The following is a 27,034-nucleotide window of genomic DNA, read 5'->3' as shown; positions in this document are numbered from 1 at the left end:
AGCAATAATCTTTTTCTTTCATCAGCCATGGACCACTTAGAAAAACTGATTTTATATGAATGGGACGAGGAGGCATTTAATATGGCAGATGTAGCAGGAATTGAATGTCATATTCTTTGACGATGAAATAATAAATCCAGACATTAATAGCTAAACTAAAAAGAGAACAAACAAAGAAAAAACCAACCAATGTGTCCTCAGACGTTTTAAACTAGGAGTACTCTCCTAAATAACTCAGGCCAGGTACAAATGAAAGCTTGAATTATGTACTATTTCAGAAAATCACTGCAATGTGAGTGCTTGCTATACAAAGCAAAGAGAGCAACTACAGTGGTACAAGAAAGAAAATTCAAATCAGTGAAGACATTAGCCACTTCAAATAGATATATGTTTATATACATACGTGTGTGTATATATGTTTATATGCATACATGTATATATGCATATACATACACGTGTATGTATGTATATATACATGTATATATTTATACGTGCATGCATATACATGTTCAAATATATATGTATATACATATAAAAATATATATTTGAACTGGATAATCTCATCGCTGATTTAAATTTAAAATATATATATACATCTATATTTGAACTGGATAATTTCAAATATATATATTTCATATATACATATGAACTGGATAATTTCACTGATTTAAATGTAAAATATATACATACGTATGTGTGTATATATATATAAATTTATTTATTTATTTATTTATTTATTTATTTATTTAAATTTTTGGAGACAGAGTCTCACTCTGTCGTCCAGGCGGGAGCGCAATGGCGCGATCTTGGCTCAGTGCAACCTCCACCTCCCAGGTTCCAGTGATTCTCCAACCTCGGCGTTCTGAGTAGCTGGGATTACAGGCATCCAACATCACACCCGGCTAATTTTTGTATTTTTAGTAGACACAAGGTTTCACCACATTGACCAGGCTGGTCTCAAACTCCTGACCTCAAGTGATCCACCCGCCTCGGCCTCCCAAAGTGCTGGGATTACAGATGTGACTCACCGTGCCCAGCCCCAAATATTTTTTAAATAATAATTTAAAAAAGCAAACAGCATTAAAAAATTCATAAAGATAAAACGATAAAACTAATCATTGGGAACAAGAAACAAAGGGATTAGATTAACAAATCTTCAGGGAGGCCAAGGTGGAAGGATTGCCTGAGGCCAGGAGTTTGAGACAGTCTGGGCAACATAGCAAGACTCTATCTCTACAGAAAATAAAAAGAGTTAGCCAGGTGTGGTGGTGCGCACCTGTAGTCCCAGCTACTCAGGAAGCTGAGGTGGGAGGATTGTTTGAGCCTAGAGGTTCGAGGCTGTAGTGAGCCGTGATCGCACCACTGCACTCCAGACTGGGCAACAGAGTGAGCTCTTCTCTCTAAAAATAAAAATAACAAATAAAAATGAATCTTTTATTTGAGAAAACATAAATGTGCAAAATTGAAATTAGAAAGAAGTCATTTGGAGGCAGTTTTAATATCGAATACAATATAGAACCTTTATGGTAATAACATTGGGAGTATTGAAGAAGGGCTTGATCCTTCTCAGGGAATCAGTGAGATGTTGGTTGTTGTCATCGGAAGAAATAGAAACCTTCTGTTTGACAATAACTAGGAGAAAAACTGAAAATGTTACCAAAGGCTTATCTTGTAGAAAGGCCCTGGTTTGGGCAATATTAAGGGAAGTTCTGTTAAATTGCTCATGATGAATTAATTTCCCTGCTGCATAAGCTATCACCGAACCTAGCAAAAGATGAATATGTTCACTTATTTTAAGAAACTGTTATAATCTTGACACCCAAACTTGATTTATAGGCTTGATTGTGTTTACATATGAATTGAGAAAGCCCTCAAATACAGGATGTTAATAAGGCAACTCTAGCCCTGTAGTAAAGAAATAAATAGTGCTTGCCCTAAGAAAGCAAAGATAGGTTATTATTTTAAAATCTATTAATGTCATTCATCACATTAATATGTTAGAGAAAATCAATGATAAGATCCTTTTAAAATAAAAGCTAAGCATATAACAAAATGAATTCCAGGCTGGCCACGGTGGCTCATGCCTGTCATCCCAACCCTTTGGGAGGCTGAAGCAGGTGGATCACTTGAGGTCAGGAGTTCGAGACCAGCCTGGTCAACATGGTGAAGCCCCATCTCTACTAAAAATACAAAAAAAAAAAAAAAAAAAAAATTAGCTGGGTGTGGTGACAGGCATCTGTAATCCCAGCTACTTGGGAGGCTGAGGCAGGAGAATCATGTGAGTCCGGGAGGTTAAGGTTGCAATGAGCCGAGATGGCGCCACTGTGCTCCAGCCTGGGTGACAGAGCAAGACTCTGTCAAAAAAAAAAAAAAAAAAAATCCACATAGATTATAAATATAGAGGTAAACATTTAAAACATAGAGAAATAGGAAAATAAGAAATAAGAAAATAGATGGAAGTTTCTCAGTACTGCTGCTATCTGGGACTGGAGAGTTCCATGTGGTGGGGCGTCCTGTGCACTGTAGGGTGTTGAGCAGCGCCCCTGGGCTCCGCCCACCAGATGCCGACAGAAGTTGGCAGTTGTGACAACTAAAAATATCTCCACATATTGATGCAGGTGGATGTTTCATTCATCTGAAAGCTGGAAATGCTGTTGTAAATTACACAAAATGGAAGAGGACACCAGAACTGCTGTGTCAGAGATACTATGTGTTAAAGTAGAAGATAAAACAACCTGAGGGACACATTTACAATATTATAACAGAGGGGTTCTTATTGTCCATCACATACGAAGAACTCTTAAAACACTTGAGGGGTTTGCACTGGCTCATCTCTAGCACGCCAGAAGCAAAGATAGACAGACAAATACAAAAATAGGTATTATCATGAACAACCGGCTGGGTGTGGTGCCTCACACCTGTAATCCCAGCACTTTGGGAGGCCAAGGTGGGCAGATCACTTGAGGTCAGGAGTTCGAGACCAGCCTGACCAATATGGTGAAACCCCGTCTTTACTAAAAATACAAAAAACGTTAGCTGGGCGTGGTGGTGCCTGTAATTCTAGCTACTCGGAAGGCTGAGGCAGGAGAATTGCTTGAACCTGGGAGGCGGAGGTTGCAGTGAGCCCAGATCGTGCCACTGCACTCCAGCCTGGTGGCAGCGAGACTCTGTCAAAAAACAAGGAAAGAAAAAAAAGCCTGACTATATTAAGGTCCAAAAATGAATGCTAAAGGTATATAGCACATCCAGCGGGTTCCCTGTTTTATTTTAAAAGCCGGTGGGGGCAGGGGGATAGAAAAATGCTGTTAAAGAGTATAATTGAATTGCTTGTAACACAAAGTATACATGCTTGAGGGGATGGATACTACATCTTCCATCATGTCATTATTACTTGTTGCCTACCTGTATCAAGGTAGACTTAAGGTCTACTCAAAAGGAACTTTGAAATATTCAGAAGCAACATGGCAGAAATCGTGGGAAGGTTCAGTGCTGCACGTTGGGTTGAGGTTTTGTAGGCCCTTTTATTATATATTTCACAGTCATGGGGAGAATTGAGGGATGGCGCTCGGCGGTGCTCAGGGCAGTGGAAGACGAGCAGTGAGCAATGACCATAAATGACCAGGAGTGTGGGTGGTGGGAGATCGTCCCTCACCCGGGCTGTGTGGTACAAGCATGTTGTGGAGTGATCTTGTAGGGAAACCATGCCAGGAGCCTGCGTTTATAGCTTTAAACTAATGGTATTCATGAAACATAATTCGGCTTCCAGGAGTTTATTTTAGGAAAATGAACAGAGCTGAATGTAAGGACATAAATGGCAGTGCCATTTGTAGCGAGGTGGAGTGCTGTTTCTCTTGTCCTCCCCATGGCCCGGATCTTCATGCAACTGCGGTGAAGATGCCATAAATTCCATAAATAACCGGGTCAAAAGCAGAGGGAGATTTGCTGAAGGAAGAGTACTTTTTCAGAGAAATAGTTACCTTGAATACAGAGCAGTGAAATCTTACAAATAAATGTCGAGTCCAAGAGAAATGCTAAAGGATAGAAAAGGTCCGAGAGCTTCAATATCTGTCAAATAGGAGAGAAAAGAAAGAAAGAAAGAGAGAAAGAGAGAGAGAGAGAAAGAAAGAGAAAGGAAGGAAGGAAAGAAAGGAAGGAAGGAAAGAAGGAAGGAAGGAAGGAAGGAAGGGAGGAAGGGAGAGAAGTAACTCCTATTATATTTCAGCTCTGATAAAAAGTTTAGATTGAGAGTGTTCCGGTTATTGAGCAGAGTGGATGAAGAAAGCTCAAATGTAGACACAAAGTGGTAAAATTTTAGAACAGCAAAAATGAAGAAAAATCCTAAATGCCTTTCTGTATCAATCTGGTTGAGATAATTGATGGCTCAAAATTCTGGTGCAAGATAACTTTGAAATGAAAGTTCTGTATTCAGCTTTAGTACTGTAATTTGAAAGCAAAACAAAGACTTTTCAAATTTGCAAACGTTAAAAATGTTATCCCTCAAAGACTTTGGAGGAAAAAGTTAGTTGATTGACTCCAGCAAAATGGAATGTAATCCAAGAAAGGCGAGAGTAGCCAAACACAGTGGCTCATGCCTGTAACCACAGCATTTTGGGAGGCTGAGGTGGGAGGATCGCTTGAGTCCAAGAGTTCAAGACCAACCTGGACAATATAGCGAGGTCTCATTTCTACTGAAAAATTATTTTAAATTGCTGAGTGCAGTGGCACATGCCTGAAGTCCCAGCTACTCAGGAGGCTGAGGTGGGAGGATCACTTGAGCCCAGGAGACTGAAGCTGCAGTGAGCTGTGATTACACTACTGCACTCCAGCCTGGGTGACAGAGCAAGACCCTGTCTCAAAATAATAATAATAATAATAATAATAATAATAATAAAAAAATAGAAGAGAGCACACAGGAAGCAGTGCTGAATAAATAAATGTATAAAACAGAGTTAAGTCTGAATGTGTTAGTGCATAGTTACGAAAATAATCTGAAATTAACATTTCACATGGGAGGTAATTGAAAGAGCAGAGCAGAAAGAGAGAATGAGCATATGTTCATGTTTTTGTTTCTTCTGGGAAGAAGACATAGGTAATGACTACCTTTATATTTGATAGAAAATATAAGCTTAAATATGTGTGCTGACAGTTGAAGGGTGGTTACCACCAGAAAACTAGAAAAGATTTGTACAGGTTTCAGAGCCTTAATGGGAAATGCATGGATTGAAGAAAACCTGATTCATGCAATCAGAGGTGGGTGGGAAAGAATTACACTGAAGAAGTAGAAAAGTCTGATATATGTAAAAAAGGGAAAATAATATGAAACGAAACTGCAGGACTCAATCCAAATATAACAGTGATCATAATAAACATGAATGGATTAAAATTCCTTTTAAAAAAGGTAGACTTTCTGAATGGGATAATAAACATAAAATCCAGACATATAGTAGTGTGGGAGGCAGCTTAATTAAAAACAAACAATATGTTGAAAATAAATGGATGCATTTGATATCATTCTGTTCTACTATCCAATCTAAGTAATAGTCAATTGTTTTATAGATTGCTATTCAATTTTTTTTTTTTTTTTTGAGACAGAGTCTCACTCTATCCCCCAGGCTGGAGTGCAGTGGCACGATCTCAGCTCACTGCAACCTCTGCTTCCCAGGTTCAAGTAATTCTCATGCCTCAGCCTCCAGAGTAGCTGGGATTACAGGTGCCCACCACAGCACCTGGCTAGTTTTTGTATTTTTAGTAGAGATGGGGTTTCACCTTGTTGGCCAGGCTGGTCTCGAACTCCTGACGTCAGGTGATCCACCCGCCTCGGCCTCCCAAAGTGTTGGGATTACAAGCGTGAGTCACTGTACCCAGCCTTCAGTTTGGTTTTGTCCAGTGTTTTCTCAAGATTAGATTGAGGTTATGCATTTTTGGCAAAAAAATCATCAGAATTGGTGTAAGTTTTCAGTGTGTCATGTTATGGAGTGCATGATGTCTTTATGTCCTGTCCTGGTTGATGTTAAATTTGATCACCTGGATTAAGTGGTGTCTGTTGGAGTTCTCCACTGTAAAATTATTATTTTTTTCTTTTAGTAATGGATAAATATCTTGGGATAGACATTACACAAACAGCCTGTTTCTTCTCTAAAAATCAGTGAGTCTTGTCTGCAAATAGTTGTTACTATAGTGTTTGCCTAATCGTGATTTTCTATTTTCTACTTCCCTCATTCCTTCTATTTCAATTACTTGGAATTATGTTGTAAATTCAACCTGCCCCTTCTTTCTCACATATTTGTTTATTCAATAGTTATATTAGGTCAGGCGTGGTGGCTCATGCCTGTACTCCCAGCACTTTGGGAGACTGAGGCAGGCAGATTGCTTGAGCCCAGAAGTTTGAGACAAGCTTCGTAAACATTGTGAAACCCCATTTCTACCAAAAAATACAAAAAATTAGCCGGGCATGGTGGCGTGCACTTGTAGTCCCGGTTACTTGGGAGGCTGAGGTGGGAGGACCACTTGAGCCCAGGAGTTGGAGGCTGCAGTGAGCTATGATTGCACCACTGAACTCTAGCCTGGGTGACAGACTGAGACCCTGTATCCAAAAAAAGCTCATATTAGTGTAGGCTCATGAATATTTATTTCATATTTTGGGCTTGTTGTTTTTTCTTATTGATTACATTATTTCAGCTTTGGCAATTGGGTGCTTCTCCTAGCATTCTTTCAACATGCCCTGTATTTCAACTTCCCCTGTATTCTTTCAACATGCCCCCATCCTTTTTCTAGCACTTGCTTAATTTTTCTGTCATCCCAATATGTTCTAGACTATGATGAAGTGGGATTTAAGCAAAAATAAATAAATAAATGGAACAGAGCAAATTTCACTTTGATAAAATGTACAGTCTTTCAAGCTTCGAGTCTCAAACTTGTATGCAACTAACAATGTAAGTTTTGAATACAGAAAGTAAAAATTGATAGAGATAGTTATGGACTTCTGTTAGTTTCTACCAGCTTAGCATTTACATTTCTCTGCCTCTGCAGTTTACAGGGGGAAGCTGTCTTCCTAAGAGATGGCCCAAGTGCGTGCATCTTAAGACAGTTCTGTTCTATTTGTCACATTTTTCAAGTATGCATGCATTTCTTTTTCATAACATTAACATTTATTGCTTTATATGAACACCATGTTGAAAGCCCAAGCATTCAGTTTACACACAGAAATTATGCAATTATATATCGCTTCACAAAGGCAGTGAACACATTACATTCTACAAAATCTACTTCACAGAAATTTAGAAATTCTACACACCAAAAGGTACAGCTGAAAAAACAGGTATAAATTTGGCAGCTAGTAATTTTGACAGGGAAGTTGCAGCTTGCATGACTTTATTTTTTTGTTTGTGTTTTGAGACAGAGTCTCACTCTGTCGCCCAGGCTGGAGTGCAGTGGTGCCATCTCAGCCTCCTGCAACCTCTGTCCCCTGGGTTCAAGCGATTCTCCTGCCTCAGCATCCTGAGTAGCAGGAATTACAGGTGCCCACCACCATGCCTGGCTAATTTAAGTTTTTTGTTTGTTTGTTTTTGTTTTTTGTTTGTTTTGAGATAGAGTCTTGCTCTGTCGCCCAGGCTGGAGTGCAGTGGTGCAATCTCAGCTCACTGCAACCTCTGCCTCCTGGGGTCAAGCGATTCTCCTGCCTCAGCCTCCCGAGTAGCTGGGACTACAGGCGCCACCACACCTGGCTAATTTTTGTATTTTTAGTAGAGAAAGGGTTTCACCATGCTGGCCAGGCTGATCTCGAACTCCTGACCTCAAGTGATTCGGCCACCTCAGCCTCCCAAAGTGCTGGGATTACAGGCGTGAGCCACCGCGCCAGGCCTTGCATGACTTTAAATATATGAATATGAAAATATTGAACTTAGAGTAATCATTGTGCTTTGTGTTGATTGAAAAATATAACACTGGCTATCGAAGAAGCATGTTCAAAGATACTTAATTCACTTCAAAATGTCATACAAATTGTGGTGGTTTCTATGCATCCCTAAAGCTTCAGTCATTTAGCTCAGGTACATTACTAAAGTAATATATTAATTCTTCCGGTACGGTGGGGTTTCCTACCATTGACATTTGCATTCAAGCATGCGTAGGCTTTTGGGCACAAATGGACGGTGTGCACAGCTCTAAGGCATCCGTGGAAATGTGCTCTGAACATGGAGACTGCAGTGAGGGTCATGGGGATTCTCTCTGCGTTCCATGTTTGTGAGCAGCAAAACAGCACCCTCTTGAAGGAGGAGGCGGTTCTATGCTAAATATTAACCTGCTGTCCTACTATTTGGCACATGTCTGTTCCAGGGTCATCCTGTCGAAGGTGTTCGATGAAGTCATTGAAGTGAATCTAATCGATAGTGCAGACTACATCCACCTGGCCTTTCTGAAGAGACCTGAGCTCGGGCTCACCCTCACCAAGCTTCACTGTTGGACTCTCACTCACTACAGCAAGTGCGTCTTCCTGGATGCAGACACTCTGGTGAGTGAAGACTCTCTGCTTGATAGGAAACCCTCCAAGACCACGTCTCTGTCCTTAAGCAGGCTGTCAACTTTTTTTTTTTTTTTGCAACACATTTACTCTGTCACCCAAGCTGGAGTACAAATGGCACGATCTCAGCTCACTGCAACCTCTGCCTCCTGGGTTCAAGTGATTCTCCCACCTCAGCCTCCCAAGTGGCTGCGATTACAGACACCCACCATCATGCCCAGTTAATTTTTGTATTCTTGTGCAGACTGGTTTTCACCATGCTGGCCAGGCTGTCAGCTCTTACGGGTAGATTCCTGTGAGGTCATGTGCATTTCTATTTCTAACACAGATGTTCAGTCTATTATAATCAGACGTAACATACCCCTGAGCACTGTGCTAGACCCTGCTGAAGAGAACGGGAGATTGGAAGACATGTTCCTACCCCAGGAATGAATTATAACTACAGTATTTTACACACAAAAAATAGAATCATTAGGGAAAAAACTTGCGGCTGGGCACAGTGACTCACGCCTGTAATCTCAGCACTTTGGGAGGTTGAAATGGGTGGATCACTTGAGGCCAGGAGTTCGAGACCAGCCTGGCCAACGTGGTGAAACCCCGTTTTTACTAAAATTACAAAAATTAGCCAGGCATGGTAGCAGGTGCCTGTAATCCCAGCTACTCAGGAGGCTGAGGTGGGGGAATCGCTTGAACCTGGGAGGCGGAGGCCACAGTGAGCTGAGACTGTACCACTGCACTCCAGCCTGGGCAACAGAGCAAGACTCTGTCTCAAAAACAGAAGCATTGGTAAAAGAAGCATTGCGGCAGGTTCTGCGTGTTTTGCTTCACCAGGTGCTGTCCAATGTCGACGAGCTGTTCGACAGGGGAGAGTTTTCTGCCGCCCCGGACCCCGGATGGCCGGATTGCTTCAATAGCGGGGTGTTTGTCTTCCAGCCTTCTCTCCACACGCATAAACTCCTGCTGCAGCACGCCATGGAACACGGCAGCTTTGACGGTAAGTCGGGGCAGCCTGGATGCTTAGGGAAGAGAATGGGACTGCTGCCTGGACCCGCATCGCAGCCTCACCCCATTTCCCCATATCTGGGAATGGCCACTTGACGACTGAGGTGGGAATTGAAGAATATGGCCAGTCAGGGGTGTAGGAAGAGATCAGGACGCTCATAAGGAAATACGCAGTTGAGAGAACCATTGGAAATATCCTTGCTGAGTAGAAAGAACGGTTCGACAATCCAGTCATATAAAATAGGTGAGCAAATCCTTCTCTAAAGGGCTGGATAGTAACTATTTTCAGAGTTGCACGCCTTATGGTCTCTGTTGCACACACTCAACTCTGCAGATGTGACATGAAGTCAGCCGTGGACCATACAGTCACGCCTCATTTAACGACAGGGATGCGGGCTGAGAAATGTGTTGTGAGGTGATTTTGTCATTGTGTGAACATCCTAGATTGTATCTACACACACCTGGATGGTATAGCCTACTGTATACCTAGGCTGGAGGGTAGAGCCTATTCCTCCTGAGCTACAAACCCATATAAGCATGTGACTGCACTGAATGTTGTAGGCAATTGTAACCTAATGGGAAGTATCTGTGGTTCTAAACATATCTAAACATCACAAAGGTCCAGTGAAAGTACAGCATAAAATCTTGTGGCACCACCGTCATAGGTATGGTCTGTCTTTGACCGAAGCACTTTTATGTGTTGCATGACTGTACTTGGCATTGAACATGGGCTGGCCGTGGTGGCTCATGCCTGTAATCCCAGCACTTTGGGAGGCCAGGGCGGACAGATTGCTTGAGTGCAGGAGTTCAAGGTGGCTTGAGACCAGGAGTTCAAGACCAGCCTAGGCAACATGGCATCTCTACAAAAAATACAAAAATAAGCTGGATGTGATGCTAGCACCTGTAGTCCCCACTCCCTGGGAGGCTGAGTTGGGAGCAGCACCTGAGCTCAGGAGTTCAAGGCTGCAGTGAGCTGTGATTGCACCACTGCACTCCAGTCAGGGTGACAGAGTGAGACCCTGTCTCAAAGAAAAAGAAAAGAGCATGGCTGTGTTCCAATAAAACTTTATTTACAAAAACATGCACAGAGTGTAGTTGGCTGAGCCCTGGTAGAATATAGGGAGAATTAAAATGAGGCAACCCGAAGCAGGTGTTTGTTCAAATGGGCGTCAGTAGAGAGGAAATGTGCTGGAAGTTTTGTAAAGTAAAAGAAAATACTGGACCAGTGAAGAATTGCCTCTAGGTAAAGGGGAAGAGTTAATAAAACCAGCAAAAATGGTGGGAAAAGCATTGTCACTACCAGGGAGAATTCATTAGGGGACCAGTGGAGTGCTTTGGACTCCATATGCAATTTTAGCATTCATTCTGGGGGCTCCTGGTAGAGAATTTTGGAGGGAATATGCACTTATTTTCATCAATGGCTTGGGTTATCGGTCCCTTCTGAGAACGAAGAGAATGTGTTCAGCTGGCAGACGGAAGAAATGGAATTAGTAACCCCGAAGGCAAGTGTTTACGTTGAGAGTCTCAGGCACATCTGGCATTCTTAGAGTGGACCAAGCCATACTTTGCTAACCTGCTTTTATGTTTGCTCATTATGTAGGGGCGGACCAAGGCTTACTGAATAGTTTCTTCAGGAACTGGTCAACAGCAGACATCCACAAGCACCTGCCGTTCATCTATAACTTGAGTAGTAACACGATGTACACTTACAGCCCTGCCTTCAAGCAGTAAGTTCTCCACCCTGGCGAATCCTGCCAGATCTGCCGCTACCAATCCACCTTCCCTCCTGGAAGATATACCAGCTGTTGGCGTATTTAAAAACTCATCTATCTATCTATCTATCTATCTATCTATCTATCTATCTATCCATCCATCCATCCATCCATCCATCCATCCATCCATCCATCCATCTATCTATCTATCTGTCTCTAGGTAGATCTAAATATCTATTTATCTGTATAGATAGATACCTATGTCTATGTGTCTATCTAGATGTCTATGTCTATATAGATATGTATCTGTCTATATAGTTATCTATATAGGCCTAGACATCTATTTATCTATCTATCTATCTATCTATCTATCCATATCTATCTAGATCTGGATATGTATCTGTATACATAGATCTATCTATCTATATCTATATATGTACCTATATCTAGATCTAGATATCTATCTATAATATATATTGATCTATCTAATCTGTATATCTATGTAGATATTTATCTATCTATATAGACCTAGATATCTATCTATCTATCTATCTATCTATCTAATCTATCATCAATCATAGGTATCTATCCAGATCTGAATATCTATCTATAAACATCTATCTATCTATCTATCTATCTAGATCTAGATATCTATCTAGATCTACATCACTATATAGATACCTATTTCTATCTATCTAGAACTAGATATCTGTGTATCTAGATATCCATCTAGATTTAGATCTTCATCCATACAGGTATCTATCTATATCTATCGATCTAGATCCAGATATCTATCTATATATGTAGATCTATATATCTATATCTGTATATCTATCTAGATCTAGCTAGGTATCTATGTATATACATGGATCTATATATCTCTCTATATGTATCTAGATCTAGATCTCTCTATATATAGATCTATCTATCTAGATCTAGACCTCTATCTAGGCGTCTATCCATCTATCTAGATCTAGACATCTCTCTGTATATTAATACATAGATCTATCTATCTCTGTACATCGTTATACATGTATACACACACACAGAAACATGCACACCCGTGTCTCGTCTCCTGCTTGCTGATTGCTGTAAATCATAGGTAGTCAAGGCTCTACGACAGTGATTCCCAAAGTGTAGCCCGAGGAACCCTGACCCCACAACTCTTTCAAGTGTCTTCAAAGTCATAACTACTTTAAAAAAAGAATTTGAAGATGTGATTTTTTTCCCTTTTTGCGCCATTTTCTCATGCATCTATGCTGAGATTTTACAGACGCTACATGGCATGCAATGAGCTAATACCCTGAACACAGATGGAGCTAGGAGGAACCAGCTGTCGCCTCTTGGGAAAATAGATGGTACTCTTCTCACAATGATTTTTTTTAATATAGAGATTTTTTTTTAATGAAAAATCATGAAATTTATGTTACTGCATAATGGTTTGATTTTTCTAAAGGGATTGATAAATATGCTTTGTAATTTCTCAGTTTTAATCTTGATATTGTAAATATGGAGAAAGAGAACCCACAGGGGCATGACTGGGGACAGTGGCTCACGCCTGTCATTTCAGCCCTTTGGGAGGCCGAGGCAGGCAGATGACTTGAGCTCAGGAGTTTGAGACCAGCCTGTGCAACATGATGAAACCCTGTCTCTATGAAAAAATAAAACAAAACATTAGCTGAACGTGGTGTCGCACACCGCTAGTCTCTGCTACTCGGGAGGCTGCGGAGGGAGGCTCACTTGAGCCTGAAAACTGGAGTTTGCAGTGAGCCGAGATCATGCCACTGCACTCCAGCCTGAGTGACAGAGCAAGCCTCAGCTCAGAAGAAAAAAAAAGAAAGAATCCACATGGACAAAGCTCTTTGAGTTCCTAAGAGGTTCAAGGGTGAGGGGACCAGAAACTGTGAAATTCACTGCTCCAGAAGATGTGGCTATAAATGAAAATAGAGAATCTGAGAATGACATTGGGAATGAATAATTGTAGAGTCTGCATTCTCTACACAGGACACGGTGTCCCTAAGGAAGAGAAATTGATTCTTGGGAGTGAAATCTTGTTATATTTTAATGTATAATCACAGATGTAATGTACAGAACATAGATATGTCATGTGACTTTTGTATTCATATTTCATGAGGAGGTGATCCAAGAAAAAAAATGTTTAAAAAGGCTCCTGGAGGATGGTGATGATGAACAACAAAAAAGTTGGCAAGGGGAAAATTTTAAATCCTGTAAAAGAGAAAAAAAGCAAATTGCCTTGCTGCTTGCATTATCCACTGTAACAGCTATTTTTTTTTGCCCCTGTCATTTTAAGGATACGATGATTTGGGCTGCTGTACTTTGCGTTTTTAAAAAACTGATTTATTTTTCCCGTTTTGGGAAAAAATCTCAATGGATTACGATTATGTTTCTTGATATATAGAAAATAAAATAACTGCAAAAACTGTGATTTTAAAAGTATATCTTTATGCAAAATAACTGCAAATGAAACTACTACTACTATGCTGATAGTAGTGGAGTAGTATTATTGATGATATATTGATTACTATCTTGATAGTAGTGGTATGCTATTATTGCTCATATATTGATTACTGCATTGATAGTACTACTATATTATTATTGATTATATATTGATTACTATCATGATAGTATTTTGTTATTGATCACATATTGATTACTGAATTGATAGTAGTAGATGTTACTATTGATTATATATTGATTACTATGCTAATGGTAGTATATTATTGACTATATATTGATTACTACATTGATAGTGGTAATTATTATTGATTATATATTGAGTACTATTATATATTGATAATAATAACATATTATTGATTACATGATTACTACATTGATAGTAAGAATATATTGTTATTGATCATATATTGATTACATGCATTGTAATCATATGATCATGATCATATTGATTACATGCATTGATAGTAGTAGTGTATTATTATTGATTATATATTGATGACTATGTTGATAGTAGTAGTCTATTATTATTGATCATATATTGATTACTACATTGGAAGTAGTAGTGTATTATTATTGATTATATATTGATTACTATGCTGATAGTAGTAGTATCATCAATAATAATAATCAATAATGGAAACCCATTGGGACAAGTCCTTCAGAGGCTGTCTTTGAGGAGCCCCATGGTAGTTGGATGCTTTCTGGGTGTCTTTTATCACATTAGAGTGAAATCAGAATCCCTTCTGTTTTCTTCTCAGATTTGGTTCCAGTGCAAAGGTCGTACATTTTTTGGGGTCCACGAAACCTTGGAACTACAAGTACAATCCACAGAGTGGCTCAGTGTTGGAGCAGGGCTCAGCGTCCAGTAGCCAGCACCAGGTGGTGTTCCTTCAGCTCTGGTGGACGATCTACCAGAACAACGTGTTGCCCCTTTATAAAAGTGTCCAAGCGGGGGAAGCACACGCATCTCCTGGTCACACAGTAAGTGGAGAATTCCCTTAAAACCCATAGCTGAGGACAAGAAGAACATCCTTGTCACCAAGGTCTGGCGTGGTTTTTTTTGAAATGCCCCTTTTTTGTCTAAGCACTGTATTTCATGTAAAAGAATACTGAGAAGCAAGTACCTTTTAAAAAAATTTTTATGTTTTAGCTCAAAATAATGAGTAATGAGTAGATATCTTGTTTTGATTTATAGGCCTGGTGTAGAAATAGGTTATTGAAATTAGCCATCCTCATCAGAGTAAGAGACACTCATGGACAGGTGGTTCACAATGACTGATTACGATGTCATTTGGGCCAACGCTTTCCACTTGAAAGCATCATTTGAGATAGCAATTGGAGGACGTGTCTGAAGAGGATTTTGTAAATTTTTGATTGACACCAATTTGATTTCAGAAAATATAATGATAGCCCCTAGATGTGCTAAATCGTGGAGAATCTGCAGTGTGTTGAATGTGGACTGCATCTGCCTCGCAGAAGACCTTTTGCAATTAGGACTCAGGAAACTTTTTATTCCTAATGGCTTTTTTCACTAAAGTAAAAAAAAACTTGAGCTTTTTTTAAAAAAAATTTTACGAATGCATTTGTACTAGAGTACCAGAGTATTTTTTTTTTTTTTACTAGCGTAAAGAAAACTAGAGTTTTGTTTGTTTGTTTTTTGAGACAGAGTCTTGCTCTGTTACCCAGGCAGGAGTGCAGTGACGTGATCTCAGTTCACTGCAACCTTCGCCTCCCGAGTTCAAGCGATTCTCCTGCCTCAGCCTCCTGAGGAGCTGGGATTACAGGTGCCCGCCACCATGCCTGGCTAATTTTTGTACTTTTAGTGGAGACAGGGTTTTGCCATGTTGGCCAGGCTGGTCTTGAAGCCCTGACCTCAAGTGATCCACCCGCCTCAGCCTCCCAAAGTGCTGGGATTACAGGCGTGAACCACCAAGCCCGGCCTTTTTTTTTTTTTTTTTTTAAACTAGAGTATTTGCTGATACAACAGAGTCTGCTGTCGGCACATGCGTTGCCTGGGAAATGGAAAAGCATCCTATTGTAATTTTTAGTATGCTTTGTTATTTGGGTGGAGCTAGGGGCTACTTTTTAAGGACTGCTGAAAATCTCTCTCAGCAAGTGACACCGGCAAGTGGGCGTTTGTGTGTATTCACTTCACAAACATTGACTTGCCACGAATTTCCTGCTGGGCGTTTTGCTAAGTACTGGATTACTAAGTACTGGAGTGCATAGGAGGGAACTTTAAGGCTTAGTGTCAAATGGTTCTGAGAAAGAAAACATTTAGGACAATTATTTAGTGATTGGGATGGGAGCTGGGAGCCCTGGCTACACAGGGCCCCATCCCACCCCCCAGGACAGCGGGTGAATTGAGGAGACATCGGGAAGACTCGCTCCATGTGTCTATTTTTGTGCAGCTTTGCCTCAGTGATGTGGGGGCGCTGTGTGCAGATTCAGTGTCTGGTGTTGGAGAGCCGTGTGCAAATTCAACACCCAGTGCCGGCGTGCTGTGTGCAAATTCGCCACTGGGTTCTAACCAGCCTGCTCAGGGCCTTCCGGAGCCGACCCAGATGGTGGATGAGACCCTGTCCCTACCTGAAGGACGCCGTTCAGAAGATGTAAGTACCTGCATTCCTCAGAGGTGTGATGGAGAGTCAGACACCGGCAAGCAGTGAGAGAGCGGAGAGAGCCGGCTTCCCTGGCTCTCTGGGGAGGGGAGATGGAGGGGAAAGGCTGGTCTTTAGTTTGCTGTGGCATTCAAGGCTCCAGCATTTATTTGCATTATGGCACGCCGAATCAAGCTCACCTGCAGAAAGATATCTATGCCCCAGTCCCCAGGATCTGTGAATGTCACCTTGTGTGGCAAAGGGAGTTTGCAGTTGTGATTAAAGAGGGCCTTGCGATGGGGAGGTATGGTCTTGGATTATGGGAGTGGGCTCTTAGTCATCACAAACCTCCCTTCAAAGAAAAGGCAGACGTGCGAAGGTCAGAGAAGGAGTGTGAAGCTGGAAGCAGAGGCCAGAGAGAGAGGGGACTGGAAGAGGCTGGGCTGCTGGCTTTGAAGATGGAAGAGGAGGCCACGAGCCAGGGAATATGGTGGCTTCCAGAAGCCAGAGAAGGCAGGGAATGGATTCTCCTCCAGGTCTCCAAGAAGGAACCAACCCTGCCGACACCTTGATTTTAATCCACTGGACTTCTGGCCCCCAGAACTATCAGATGGTCAGTCTGCCTTGGTATAAACCACCCAGTTTGTGGCCATTTCTTATGCCACATGGAGACAGATGCTCACTCTCATGCAGTTTACAGATCCTGGGGGAGCCAGAGCTCGTTCAGGTTCAAAAAGTGAGGCTTCCATCAGTGCCCCTTCAACCCAACTGCCTGGCCGTGCATCCTGAGCGGTTTCAGCTGAACCCCTGACTTGAACAGTAGTTCAAATGAAGATGGATTCCTGCTGGGATTCAGTGTTCAAATGAATGTTGACCTGCACAGTGGTGTCTATTGAGGCCGAGTCTGCAGCACTTTGTCCCCATCAAAGAAAGATGAAAATACACCTTACTTGCAAAACAAATAATGGAGGCCATCATTTCTCCAGCTCCAATTTCTAGGCGAATACTTTGGAATAATATCTTGTGTTTAAAGATTTCTTGGGGCCAGGCATGATGACTCACACCTGTAATCCTAACACTTTGGAAGGCTGAGGTGGGAGGACTGCTTGAGCCCAGGAGTATGAGACCAGCTGGCAACACACTGAGACCTCATCTCTACAAAAAAAGTAAAACAATTAGCTGGGCGTGGATGTGTGCACCTGTAGTCCCAGCTACTTGGGGGGCTGAGGCAGGAGGAACACTTGAGCCTTGGAGGTTGAGGCTGTAGTGAGCTATAATCTCACCGGTGCACTCCAGCCTGGGTGACAGAGTAGACTCTGTCTCAAATTTAAAAAAAAAAAAAAAAATTTTCTTGTTTTAAATCTTTACCACTCATCCTAACAAGTTTCTCAACAGAATTATTTTGAGATCATACTTAGGGAAGGGTCTGGGGACTGGGCTGAAGGAAAGCGATTCTTGTCTGTATATTTCAGATAGCTCCGGGAGAGCTGTTTCTTATTGCTTATAAACAAGTGACCTTTGCATTTTGCACACATTGCTGTGGAAGACACCACACGCTTCACTGTACTATGGCGTAAATTATGCTCTGGCAACTTTATGCATTAATAATGTCGGAGTGGTGATTTCACATTGACCCAAACACATTGAAAAGATGTTTAGGTTCAGATGGTGAAGACTGAGGAGGTATAAAATTCGCTTTTCTGGTTTTTCATTCCTTGTGGTGTGCCCTGAGCACGCCATAGCCTGGGTCTGGCCGCAGGACGTGCCTCATGTGAGTAAAGTCAAGGGCCTCTGCTTGTTCCTGCTGGAATGTGAAGAATTCCATCGGTTGAGCTCTTACATGATGTGCAAAACGGCTGCAATCGTGCTGAGCCGTGCTCGTATCAGGATGTCTAAGGAAAAATCGCATTTACATTAAATGTTTAGTAGGCAACCAAGTTTAGACTAAACCAAAGAGTATCCGAGAATGCTGTGGCATTCAAGGCTCATGCTTTTATGTGCATTACAGCACCTTAATGCCAATAAAGGGGAACTCTGATCCCCTGTTGATGTGTGTTGAAAACAATTGAATGCTCAAACTCCTCGCCTAAAAAAGAAATATTATTGAATGCTTCGTAAAAAAAGATTTAGGAAGTGTATTTTGCCGAGGTTAAGGACACACCCGTGACACAGCCTCAGGAGGTCCTGACGACATGTGCCCAAGGTGCTCGGGGCACAGCTTGCTTTTATACCTTTTAGAGAGTCATGAGATATGTTTAAGAAGTACATTGGTTCAGTCCGGAAAGGTGGGACAACTCAAAGTGGGGAGGGGGCTTCCAGGTCATAAGATAGAGGCAAATGGTTGCTTTTTTCTTTTTTTTTTTAGTTTCTGATTGGCCTTTCCAAAGGAGGCAATCAGATATGCATTCATCTCTGTGAACAGAGGGGTGACTAAAAGGAATGGGAGGCAGAGGCCCTAAGCAGCTCCCTGCTGGACTTTTCCCTGCTTAGCGATATTGGGGTTCCAAGATTTATTTTCTTCACAAGACTCTATTGAGTCCTCAGAAAACGGTTGTCAAACCATCTTTCTGATTTCCGGTTATGTAATTTTAATCTTATTCTGTCACTGAATCTTGTACATTAGTGGTTTTGCAAACTGTGGCCTGAGGTTTCTCTGAATAAGGATCATTTTAAAGGACTGTGTTTTTGCAGATGATCTTAAAAGCATTCTTCTGTTTTTCTTTTTTCTTTTTGTTTGTTTTGAGACGGAGTCTCACTCTATCGCCCAGGCTGAAGTGCAATGGCGCGATCTCAGCAGCTCACTGCAACCTCCACCTCCCGAGTCCAAGCAATTCTGCCTCGGCTTCCTTAGTAGATGGATAAGCATGGGCCACCACATCCAGCTAGTTTTTGTATTTTTAGTAAAGACCAGGTTTCACCATGTTGGCCAGGCTGTTCTTGAACTCCTGGCTTCAAGTGATCCACCTGCCTCAGCCTCCCAAAGTTCCGGGATTACAGGGGTGAGCTACCACACCTGGCCATTACAAGCATTCTTAAAAGTTTATTCTGAACCACGGTGGGCACTGCCTCATTCGTAAGGGCAGCCACCCTCTTTCAGAAGCAAGTGTGTATTCTCTACCCCTTAGCCCCTTGAGGGATTTCCATGGATTGTCACAGCCCCTGAAAACAAGCTTCCCAGGGCAAACAGTGGTTTTCCAGAGACTCCAAAAGTGAAAACAGTCAGGACACTCCAGTCCCAGCTCCAGCCCAAGTTGTAGCCATGCCAGTCTCTGCAAAAACAGGACCATTTCCAGAGTGAGAGCACTTAGCACTTTGCTTTCTCTAAAACAGTGCCCATCATGCTCAATTCATATTAATCTCGATGGAATTGTTGCCGTGGATTTTTCTTGACATAAGTCACTTCTACTTTTGCTAGGGATTCGTAATTGTCGATGAGGTGGCAACTTAAAGAATAGATATGTAGCTTCATGTTTGTCCGTCCGTGAGCCACATTTCAATCAGAGCCAGTCAAGCCAAACCAAGGAGAGTCTTTCCTGTGGAGGGATTGGGGCTTCTGAGGAGGGATTGGGGCTTCATGATGACAGAATTGAGGATCATCCTGCCGTGATGTCCAAGGAGATGAGCAAAGACACAAAAGCACATTCATTTCACCTCAGTTAGGTGGTGTCTATTATCAAAAAGACAAAAAATAACCAATGCTGGTGAAGATGTGGAGAAAGGGGAACTCTTCTCCACTGTAGATGGGGATTAAAAATAAGCACAGCCAGGATGGACCAGAGTATGAAGGTTCCTCAGAAAACTACAAATAGAACTACCACATGATCCGGCCATCACACTACTGGGCATTTATCCAAAGGAAAGGAAATTAGTATATTGAAGGGACATCTGCCCCCCGTCCATGTTTTTGCAGTTTATTCACAACAGGCAAGATACAGATTCAACCCAATTGTTTGTCAAAGGATGAATGGATAAAGAAAATGCTGTGTATAGATATACCATGCAATACTATTCAGCCATAAAAAAGAAGGAAATTCATCATTTGCGGCAACATGGATGGAAATAGAGGACATTATGGTAGGTGAAATAAGCCAGAAACAGAGAGTTAAACACCACATGTTCTCACTCATCTGTGGAAGCTAAAAACGTTTAATCTCACAGAAGTAAAAAGTAAGGCCAGGCATAGTGGCTCACTCCTGTAATCCCTGCACTTTGGGAGGCTGAGGCAGGATGATTGCTTGAGATCAGGAGTTTGAGACCAACCTGAGCAACATAGCAAAACCCTGTCTCTACAAAAAAATACAAAAATTAGCTGAGTGTGTGGTATTTGCCGGTGGTCCCAGCTACGCGCAAGGCTGAGGTAGGAGGATCGCTTGAACCTGGGAGGTTGAGGCTGCAGTGAGCCGAGATCATGCCGCTGCACTCCAGCCTGGGCAGCAGAACGAGACTCTGTCTCAAAAAAAAAAAAAAAAAAAAAAAAATTAGAAGTAAAAAGTAGAATAGAATGTACTAGAGACTAGGAAAGGTGGGGGAAGGAGAAGCTAGGGAGAGATTTGTTAAAGGATACAAAATTACAGCTAGACAAGAGGAATGTGTTGTCATATTCTATAGCCCCGTAGGATGACTGTAGCCAACAGTAATCTATAGTTTCACATAGCTGGAAGGAGGATGTCGTATGTTCCCAAATGGGAGGCCGAGACGGGCGGATCACGAGGTCAGGAGATCGAGACCAGCCTGGCTAACACGGTGAAACCCCGTCTCTACTAAAAAATACATAAAACTAGCCGGGCGAGGTGGCGGGCGCCTGTAGTCCCGGCTACTTGGGAGGCTGAGGCAGGAGAATGACCTAAACCCGGGAGGCGGAGCTTGCAGTGAGCTGAGATCCGGCCACTGCACTCCAGCCTGGGTGACAGAGCGAGACTCCGTCTCAAAAAAAAAAAAAAAAAAGAAAGAAATGATACATATTTGACATGGTGGATATGCTAATTACCCTGACAGGATCACTGAACCTTGTAGGTATTGAAGCATCCCTGTGTACCCCATAAATATGTACAATCATTATGTGTCAATTTTTAAAAAGTAATTAAAAAAAAAAAAGTATGTTCAACAGCCAGCAGCCACAGGAAGACCAGCAGCTGGTTTCATCCGCAGCAAGAGATTGCAGTGCCCGTTGGACGTTTTTGGCATGGCTCCAAGTCCCCACCCTGTCCTCAAGGGGCAATACTGCAGAAAGGAGGAGGGCGGGAAAACATTTCTCAAGAATTGGAGAATCGCCAGTTTCCAGGGCCCAGAACAAGACCCAGGAGGAGATGAAGATCACCCTTGCAGGTGGAAGCTGTCCTGTCCCTGTCCGGGTAGTGCTGGGGACAGTAGGTGGCCCTTCTGCTGTCTGTTTGAGCATGAGCTCAAGACCAAGGGTAAGGTGAGCGGAGATGACCCTCAGCTGGGCTGAGCGTACTTTGTTTAGGGTATTTAAGCAGTTCTCAAAAGTGATTGCAGAGCCTGTATCTCCCATCTCAGAGGCTATGCCCAGCCTCACCCTCCCTCCAGCCCACCGTCATGCCCACCCTTGGACTTCAAAAGCATCAATGGAAGATGATAGTGCAGTACCCAACTACAGGCCCTTAAATGAATAAACTGCACATGCACATCGCAGAGGGGGCAGCAAGGGAGACGGAAACAGACAGATCCAGCTCAGATGGAATTTGATCCATAGGAAAGTGATGAAGTGAAGGAGGGATCTGTCCGCCTGGCAAGCGGCCCCAGGCACGGCGTGAAGGGGAGGCAGGGAGAGGTCACACTGGCCTCAGACTTGAACACTGAAATGTTTAGTTACAGCAGGAGCAGGGACGCCTGCGTAGGTCCTAGGGAAAGGAGGGGACATCCAGGCATTGGAGACCCAGTGTGTAGAAGACTGCGAGACCCGCTCAAATGTTTAGCAGAAAGGAAGATAAATTCAAATAGAGAGATTCAGGAGTGGGAGGAAAAGGTGGAGGTGAAACCAAAGCTGTTTAAATACAGATGATCTTCGATTTACAGTTGGTTTACATCCCAACAAACCCATCGTAAACTGAAAATATCTTAAGTCAAAAATGCATTTAGACCAGGTGCAGTGGCTCACGTCTGTAATCCCAACACTTTGGGAGGCCAAGGCGGGCAGATCACTTGAGCTCAGGAGTTCAAGACCAGCCTGGCCAACACGGTGAAACCCCCGTCTCTACTAAAAATACAAAAATTAGCCAGGTGTGGTGGCATGTACCTGTAATCCCAGCTACTTGGGAGGCCGAAGCAGGAAAATGGCTTCAACTTGGGAGGCAGAGGTTGCAGTGAGCTGAGATCACACCACTGCACTCCAGCCTGGGCAACAGAGCAAAACTCAGTCTCAAAAAAAGAAAAAGAAATATAAGCATAACCTTAAATAACTGGGGAGTGTTATGTTGGCTGACTGCAACACAGATACAAAAAACCCTGACAGAATAAAAAGAATACTAACAAAAAGGGTATTTTGGGCAGGGCACGGTGGCTCACACCTGTAATCCTAGCATGTTGGTAGGCTGACGCAGGCAGTTCACTTGAGCTCAGGAGTTTGAGACCAGCCTGGCTAATACGGTGAAACCCCGTCTCTATTAAAAATACAAAAATTAGCCGGAAATTGCTTGAACCCGAGAGGTGGAAGTTGCAGTGAGCTGAGATCATGCCAGTGCGCTCCAGCCTGGGCAACAGAGTGAGACTCTGTCTCAAAAAAAAAAAAAAAAAAAAAAGGTATTTTGGAGTTCCTGTGTCCACATAATTTCATCCTTCGATCTCATTCCCCATTCTCCCCACCTCTCCATCCTAATGTAGGTGAATAGTGGGTTGGGGAAATTGACCTAAAAACATTTGTTATGGTCTATATGTTTTCTGATGAGGGTATTTTTCTAAAAACAATGAAGTCTTCAGGCTTTTAAAGGGAAGGGACTGGGGAGAGAGGGGAGGGAGAGCGTCCGGACAAATAGCTAATGCATGCGGGGCTTGAAAGCTAGATGATGGGTTGACGGGTGCAGCAAACCACCATGGCACACGTACACCTGTGTAACACACCTGCACATCCTGCACATGTATCCCAGAACCTAAAGTAAAAACAAAACAAAACAAAACTCTATTTAACAAAAGGTATGTTGATTGATTGGAGATTATTATATTACTGTCACATTTTCCAAGATAATATTTAATAACACTGAACAAGGAGTTGAAAATTTGAGCTGTTTTGTATACTAGTTTTGTGACTTTGGATAAATCAATAAATATTTCTGAACATCTTAAAAAAAAAAGGGAGGGATACTGTCTATACGGTATCTGATATATAACTCACCCTCCGCATCTATGGGTTCCGTATCTGTGGATTCAACCAAGCTTGGATCGAAAATATTGGGGAAAACAAAATTGCATCTGCACTGAACATGCACAGACTTTTTTCTCTTGTTATCATTTCCTAAACAATACGACATAGCAAGTATTAACATAGCATGTGCATTGTAATAGGCATGGTAATTAACCTAGAGATGATTTAAAGTCTGTGGGAGTATGTGCATTGGTTATGTGCAAACACAATTCCATCTTGTATCAGAGACTTCAGCATCCGTGGATTTTGGTATCCCCAGAAGGTCCTGGAACCAATCTTCTGTGGATATCAGGAGAAATTCCATTTCATTAATTCGCACCCCAGGTGGTCTTTGAAATGAGTTGTGCAACATCACTGTCACCTGCTGTCCATTTACTGAGTTACTCTGGGTATTTTATTTAGGGGAACTGAAACACAGATTTAAAAATAAAAGGTTATTTTCATAAATCGCAGTAACGTCATAAAAGCTGAGTGTACGTCTGGGGCTCTTTAGTCCAGTAGCTCCTTTGGTATATATAATGATGGCAAGGTTGACGTGTTTTGGTTTTGTTGTTGTTGTTGTTTTTGAGACAGGGTCTCGCTCTGTTGCCCAGGCTGGAGTGCAGCGGCACGATCTGGGCTCACTGCAGCCTTGACCTCCTGGACTCAACTGATCCTCCCACCTCCTCCCAGGTAGCTGGGACTACAAGAGGTGCCACCACGCCTGGCTGATAGTTTGTATTTTTTGTAGAGACGGGTTTCACCATGTTGCCCAGGCTAGTCTTAAACTCCTGGGCTCTAGTGATCCGCTCATCTCGGCCTCCCAAAGTGTTAAAATTACAGGCGCCAGCCACAGTGCCTGCCCCAGATCTGTGTTTTTAAAAGTAAAGCTGAATATTAATTTTTTCCACATATATTAATGTATTAAGGAAAAAGTTGCAATTAGTATCTTCTCCAGTGTTTTGTCTTCCAGTATTTGGGGTAGGGAAATGTAGTCAATTAAAAGATCACAGATGTCCTTCAGTTTTTTTTTAAGCTAACAAGTTTTTTTACTCTTGTTTGTAGCACATCTTATTTTATTTATAATATACTTTTTTGTTGAAGTATGCCCTACTTTTTTTTTTTAAATTAATTTATTTTTTGAGACAGAGACTCGCTCTGTCATCCAGGCTAGAGTGCACTGGTGCGATCTCGGCTCACTGAAGCCTCCACCTCCTGGGTTCAAGCAATTCTCCTGCCTCAGCCTCCCAAGTAGCTGGGACTACAGGCACCCGCCACTACACCTGGGTAATTTTTTGTATTTATAATAGAGCCGGGTTTTCAGCATGTTGGCCAGGCTGGTCTCGAACTCCTGACCTCAGGTGATCCACCTGCCTCAGTCTCCCAAAGTCCTGGCATTACAGGCATGAGCCACCACGCCCTGCCTCTACTGACATGTGTAGAACTGTTGACTGTGTCCCATATATCTATGACACAGTTATCTGCATTTTCTGTCAATCTTTCTCCCCATACTTCAGTCTACTGACTTATTTTCTAGTTAACTGATCTCTTTGGCTATGTCTAATCTGTTGTTAAACCCACATTCTAGTTTCAGTTATTATGTTTTTAGTTCAAATTAACATCAGATTTTTAGTTCAAATTAACATCAAATTAACATCAACGTAGTTTCAATACTACCTTGAATATTTTTATCTTTTTCCCCACTTTATTTAAGGTATTTCTCACATTTAATTATAGTCCATGTCTGATAAATTACATATCTGGGTGGTTTCAGGTGGGTTTGGTTTTGTTGTTTACTTTTGTTTGCTCTTGATTTTCACTCATTTGGTCTTTTCTTGTTGTGTGATAGTTAATTTTTTAATTGACAACCAGACAGGGTAAATGAAAAAAAATTGCAAGGACAATTTGTAGCTCTGAATCATATTATCATAACCCAAAGAGGATTTTTTTTGTAATTCATGTGATTTGATGTGATTTGTTCATACCCTCAGGTAGCTTGCCCAGACCCTATCTGGGGCTGAGCTAGAGGGAAATTGGGCTTCAGTGTTTGTGAGGACCAGTCTATTTCTGGTTCTCCTCTCAACGACGTCACAAATAAAAGCTTGTGGTGTGTACCAGGGTCCCTCGTTTGTCCTGATTATTAATAGTTATGGGCCCCTCAGCCTCCTAGCACTGCTGGCAACTCTGCTTAGTTTCTCAGCTTCCCAGCCTCTTATTTGCCCTGAGTGGAAGTAAGGTACCAAATGTAATGTTTACCTCTTCTGTTTGTCTCTGATATCTTCACTCTTAATTTTGTACTGCTTTAGTAGCTCTCTGATGTACTTAAAAAACAAAATTCTAGGCCAGGTGTGGTGGCTCACACCTGTAATGCCAGCAATTTGTGAGGCCAAGGCAGGCAGATCACCTGAGGTCAGGAGTTCGAGACCAGCCTGGCCAACATGGTGAGACCCCATCTCTACTAAAAATACGAAAACTGGCCAGGCGTGGTGGCGCGTGCCTGTAATCCCAGCTACTCGGGAAGCCGAGGCAGGAGAATCGCTTGAACCCAGGAGGGAGATGTGGCAGTGAGCCAAGATGGCGCCACTGCACTCCAGCCTGGGCAACAGAGCAAGACTGTCTCAAATAAATAAAAAAAAAAATAAAATTCTATATACATTATTTGTGCAGCCTTTTTAGGTATTTTTGGCAGAAGACTTAGTGTGAAACAACAGCTTCACCAATTGCTGAAAGTGGAAAAAATCTCATTTCAGTTCCTGAACTGATACATATATATTTGTATTTTTAGCATTTACCACCTCCGGCAGTAATAACTTTCACAAATGTATAGCCCATAATGCAAAGGAGTGCTTCATTTTTTGCTGTGAATATTATCTCCTTGGATTGTGTACTGGAACATTCTGTATCTGTTGTCTATCTATTCCCTGCCTCCTCTGCCTTGACGATGTCCTCTCTCAGCTTTCATCTTCCCAGACAGAGCATTTTGTTTGAAGCATCTCTGCATATCTCAGCCTTTCTCTCCAATGAGCTGAGAATTCTTCTCTGGCCTGCCTCCAGTTTCAGAGTCTCTTCTTTCAAGGTGACCCCATCTTCAGTCAGGCTTTTAGGGGATTAAATCAGTAGAACAGTTATTACCTAAGGATAAAAAGAAATGCAGTTTGTAAAAGTCACATTTTATATTCATGCGTTCACAAGCTTGCCAAAAATGTTCTTAAGAGCAGACTTTGAGATTGCTGCATTCTCATCTTAAAATTTCTCTCTGCATGATACGCAAGGAGGAAGTTTCTACTTTTTACTAGTAAAAATAATGGCCATATTTATTCATAAATGTTGGTTATGTTTCAGTCGTTAATATTAATTGTTAAGTAAG

At 42.0% G+C, this 27,034-nt stretch overlaps 1 protein-coding gene across 5 annotated transcripts in view; it reads left to right on the top strand.

The window, feature by feature from the left end:
* GYG2 (glycogenin 2) overlaps positions 1 to 27,034 on the top strand; it is a 53,459-nt gene that overhangs the window by 15,998 nt on the left and 10,427 nt on the right. For 4 of the 5 annotated variants that reach the window (XM_007990951.3, XM_007990947.3, XM_007990948.3 and 1 more), the window contains exons 4-8: positions 8,335 to 8,509; positions 9,350 to 9,512; positions 11,121 to 11,247; positions 14,469 to 14,691; positions 16,122 to 16,322. In XM_007990951.3, the coding sequence (XP_007989142.3) occupies positions 8,335 to 8,509; positions 9,350 to 9,512; positions 11,121 to 11,247; positions 14,469 to 14,691; positions 16,122 to 16,322 (889 nt within the window). Of the gene's footprint in view, positions 1 to 8,334; positions 8,510 to 9,349; positions 9,513 to 11,120; positions 11,248 to 14,468; positions 14,692 to 16,121; positions 16,323 to 16,670; positions 20,698 to 27,034 lie in introns of those variants that run through there. The other variant, XM_037986294.2, reaches the window with a different exon arrangement.

The sequence above is a fragment of the Chlorocebus sabaeus genome, chromosome X, assembly GCF_047675955.1.
Source record: "Chlorocebus sabaeus isolate Y175 chromosome X, mChlSab1.0.hap1, whole genome shotgun sequence".
NCBI classification, from domain to species: Eukaryota; Metazoa; Chordata; class Mammalia; order Primates; family Cercopithecidae; genus Chlorocebus; species Chlorocebus sabaeus.
Note: the sequence above shows the minus strand (reverse complement) of the source record. Positions and strands in the feature narration are given on the sequence as shown.